General features: G+C 38.0%; 1 protein-coding gene across 1 annotated transcript in view; it reads right to left on the bottom strand.

Moving 5' to 3' along the window:
* Positions 1 to 570: 570 nt before the first annotated feature.
* LOC106527902 (semaphorin-5B) overlaps positions 571 to 4,403 on the bottom strand; it is a gene marked incomplete at its 5' end in the record, with an annotated part of 48,517 nt that continues 44,684 nt past the window's right edge. The window contains 1 exon segment of the mRNA XM_014022909.1: positions 571 to 1,762. Coding sequence (XP_013878363.1) covers positions 1,586 to 1,762 — 177 coding nt within the window.

Below are 4,403 nucleotides of genomic sequence, written 5' to 3'. Positions count from 1 at the left end.
AACAAGCCCGACTTACTGCCGGCAATGCGAACCAGACTCTGACACCGGTCGTACAAGGACCTGACAGCCCGTATCAGACTTCAAACCTGGACTAGATTATTCTACTCTGAGTGCAGAATGTTTAAAACCAAGTGTGTGATTTGTGAAACATATATTTGATATGTGAAGCTTAAGGAAATATGGTGATTTTAGCAATTTTTATGCATTTTATAAACAAGTTTTTTTTTCTCGCAAATTTTCGACTTTTCAAAATAAGAGAACTTCCTGTTTTTTTCTCGAAAATTTCTGAAATTAATCTCAGAAATTCTGAGTTTTTTCTCAGAGATTTGCTCCTCCTTTTTTTTCCCATCGGCAAAGTGGCCCAAATACACCGTCGTATAAAACAATAATTATCTTGAAAAACAAACATTAAAAAAAGAGCAAGTGCCAGTCTACTAGCTTATTCTACCATTATAGAAAACCCAATGCAGTTCCTCAGCACACTGGTCATATTTGATATGACCACTGAACTATTAAGCACTCAGTAGAATTGCATTCATTCGATGGAGAATTCATTGTAGAATCAAATAATTCCCTTTGAGAAGTTTTTATTGTTCTTAGATCAAATGAAACAGAAAGAAATAGAAATGGGAAAACAAAAAACAACGACTCTGTCCTCTATTGCATACAGGCACCCATGGCATTCCCAAAGTGAGTCCAGTACCCAACGCTCCCCACATTCCTCCCTTCGACCTCATGAGTGCGTCCTTTTTGTCCAAAAGTTCAGGACGTTGATCAGAAGCAGATTTAATCCACACTGCTGTCCATCTGAGGGTGATGTTGCTCGTTGTGACTTTGCGTAAACAGCTCTACTAAAAAAAACAACCTTAATCAAGTTTCAGGTTCTTATCTTTGCCGTCATGTGAAGTAACAACAATGGGGATAGCACGTTTCCCTCCAAACAGCCGAGCTGATATTGATCTGTAATTTATTTCATCATCGACTTCATTGAGCTTCCTCTTTTGTTGTCGTTCCCTTGCTCTGTGCTGTGTGGCAAGGTCACAAACACATGCACACTTTGTTCTCTGGAATTGCCTTTGTTGTTGAGGGTCTTCAGTTCATTACCGGCTGAGAGTGTGGTTTGTAATGGAAAGGCATAAAATGGTAGTTTGGATTACATTGTGTTCATGTTAGTCTTTGCAACTTTGGGTGTCCGACCCATTACTTGTGCAAAAGTCGTCACAACAAACTCCTCAAAGCCAAAACGTGCCCCCTTCCCCCCTCACTTTGTTCTCCACATGAAGCAGTGGGTTGTTCAGCTAGATCCAGACAAATTCGAACAAAAACAAACCTCCAGCTGGTTGTTTAACTTCACCGGGACACCGGCTTTGTTCATCAAATCCACATTTCTTGATGGAAATGTCCAAAAAATACAAAACCTCATCATGCAGAAGAGACTATGTAAGCAGGGAGGTGATGGTGAGCAGAGAAACTTTGCCAAGTGCCCAACAACATCCCAGTTCATGTTGGTTCAGTTATGTCACCAAGGTGCAGTGTGTGTTTACGGCAGGAGGGGGGCAGTGTAGAGTCAGTTGTGGACTGGGTCTCAGCTGCTGTTACTGTTGTTGTAGGTCCTGCACGGTGAAGGGGAGGAGTTGGGTTGGTAGTCGAACTTTCCGAGTGGCGTGGGATAGTAGGTGGTGGTGTAGACGTTTGTCTGCTGGAGCGGCGTCGGGTAGAAGTTGGATCTTTCATCTGGCAGTAGGTTGTTTTTGTTCAGTGTCTGGAATGGCAAAGCACAGAAAAACCAATTATCATTTGCTTCTCCTAAAAACGCGTTTGATGCACAGCACAAATCACACACTATACATAAAAATATAAAAGGTCAGTTAACACATAAAGGGCAGGTAAAATGGGGTGGGTTCAGAGGAGTAGATGACGTTGAGGGAGGGTGGGGGTCCGTGCTAGGCCCAACCCTGGCCCCATCCAGAGTCCAGAGTCACATGATGTTATTGTCTCTACTCAGTTCGCTAGAGTTCAGAGATTTTCCTCCTCCTCAGCCAGTTGAGTTCCAAGACCAGGTCCAACACAGGTGATGGGGGTGGGAGCGAATCCAGCTCTTAGTTGACATTCCATCCTGGGGAGGTTAAGATAAGAGGGCAGTGCCGCTGGGAAACAGATAGATAATCCAATTGTTTTGGAACAAAGCAGCCTTGAATTTCCTGCTGCTTTTCAAGTGTCTTTACTGCAAACTCTGAGGTGGCCAAAATGAACCAGAGTGTACTTTTTCTACACTTGTTTTAAATTAAGAGCCCAGACAAATCATATTTTGTTTTGTGATGCTAAGCTAATTGCATCATGACAATAGGTTCATTTTTACTTTTCACGGGATAAAAATCTTATTTTTTGTGAAAATATTTAACTGTTAAAGCAAAAAGAAATTCTCTTCCAACATAAACCTAATTATAGCCTTGAAGAAATTTATTAGTCAGGTTATATACTACTACACCATTTTCTTAGTTTTCCTTTTTAAGTATTGACTTTTATAATCTATTGTTTAACTATTATGTCTTGATTAAAATAGTTTAGATAAATGCCCGAAACATTTTTACAACACATAAGAAACTGTTTTGAATACATTAGGTGAGTATTGTTGTTCAGAGTGTCTGCGATTCAGCCGTAGGCCAGTAGGGGGCGGACCAGGCACTGAAGACTCTGTATAAAAGGACCGGAAGTTCCGGGATTCAGGCAGCGTTGCTCCGATTGCTTCAGCATAAGCAATAAAGCTTCGCTCGTTACCAGATCTGGGTTGTACGGTCCCAATTCTTTTACATTTAAATTTATTCAATATTTATGTGGTTTCATCTCGATTCCAGTTTAACGAACACGAAATTTTCTTACAGCCTTTTTTCTCCTATATAGCGCTCTCTATCAGAGGGTTTCAAATTCTAAAAGTCAACTCATTAATGTCTGTCAATACCCGATCCCAAGCATACCATTGTTTTTCTTGTAAAATTCTCAAGAAGTTTGATGTGTCACATGACCCTCTTCCCATTGGAAAAAAAACAACTAAAGTTGGATCCAAAATGGCTGACTTCAAAACGGCCATGTTCACCACTCACCTTGAAAAGTTTCCCGTCTCCTAAATACTAATGTGCCACAAACAGGAAGTTAATATCACCAACCATTCCCATTTTATTAGATGTATCCATATAAATGGCCCACCCAGTATAACAATTTAATAATCTTAACTAGAAAAGTTGCATTTCCTGCAAAAATCCTAGTGTGAATGCTCCATGCTGAAAACTTAAGCTGAATACATATGAAATTGACCTGAAAATATTTAACAGCAAAAGTGTTAATGTGAGCTTACTTTGAAAAGCTGAAAGAAGTAAGAAAAAGCCTAACTTTGCAGAAAAACTAGTTGATAAAAACAGAAAACAGCTAAAAGCTAAGAGCTAAAATAACTGAATATAGCTGAAAACATATGTAAGAAGCATAAGTAGCACAAATAAGCTAGTGTACAAATGAGCTCTTTTCTACAAGAAGTTGAAAAAAGCAGAATAGCAAAAACAAGCAGATCTACAGCTAAAAAAGCAAAGTTAAATTAGCATAAAATAAGCTAAAAATAGCAGCCACAAGTTGAAATTAGCACATAGTGAAACTGCTGTAAAAAAAATAACAGGAAAAAGCATAAAAATACATAAAAGTGCCAATTTGTAGTAAAGTAGCAAAACAGCCACAATTTTCAGGAAAACAGCTAAAAAGTAGCTGGAATTTTTTTTTAGTTAGCATAAGGAAGCGTAAGGAGCACAGGTTTGATGAATTTAGCTGGAAAAAGTTGTAATACCTACAAAAATGTGTATTTAGCTTAGAAAAACTAACCTTAGCTAATAACAGCTAAACATTAGCTAAAATTTCAGCACATTGATGAATATATCAGAAAGCATCTGTAAGAAGAATAAATTGCACAAAGTATCAGAAAAATGCACAAAAAGTAGAAAAATCAGAAGAATAGTGGGGAAAAAAGCAGAATTTTAGTGTAATTGACAGAAAAAAGCTAAAATTAACAAAAAAAGTAGTTGAAATTCGCACAAGAAAGTGAAAAAAGCATCACCAGAACAAAATGTGTAAGGTATTGTAAAGATTTAGAAACATTTTAAACGATTTTAAGGATGTTGAAAACAGTTCCATTCATTTTCAATGGTAAAAAAGTGGCTAAAATAGTGAAATAGCTAAAAAAGTAGAAGTAGCTGAAACACCAAAAGTCATAGCCCCCCTCACATGACTGAGCTGAATGTTTTGATATATGAATTGTTGAAACAGCTCAGAAATTGTGGAACAAGTTAGATGCCGAAAAACGTAAGGCAGAAAAAAATTATCTCAATAGTGTGAATGCTGTGAAGCGTTCACACAATAAACAC

The sequence above is a fragment of the Austrofundulus limnaeus genome, unplaced genomic scaffold, assembly GCF_001266775.1.
Source record: "Austrofundulus limnaeus strain Quisiro unplaced genomic scaffold, Austrofundulus_limnaeus-1.0 Scaffold348, whole genome shotgun sequence".
NCBI lineage: Eukaryota > Metazoa > Chordata > Actinopteri > Cyprinodontiformes > Rivulidae > Austrofundulus > Austrofundulus limnaeus.
Note: the sequence above shows the minus strand (reverse complement) of the source record. Positions and strands in the feature narration are given on the sequence as shown.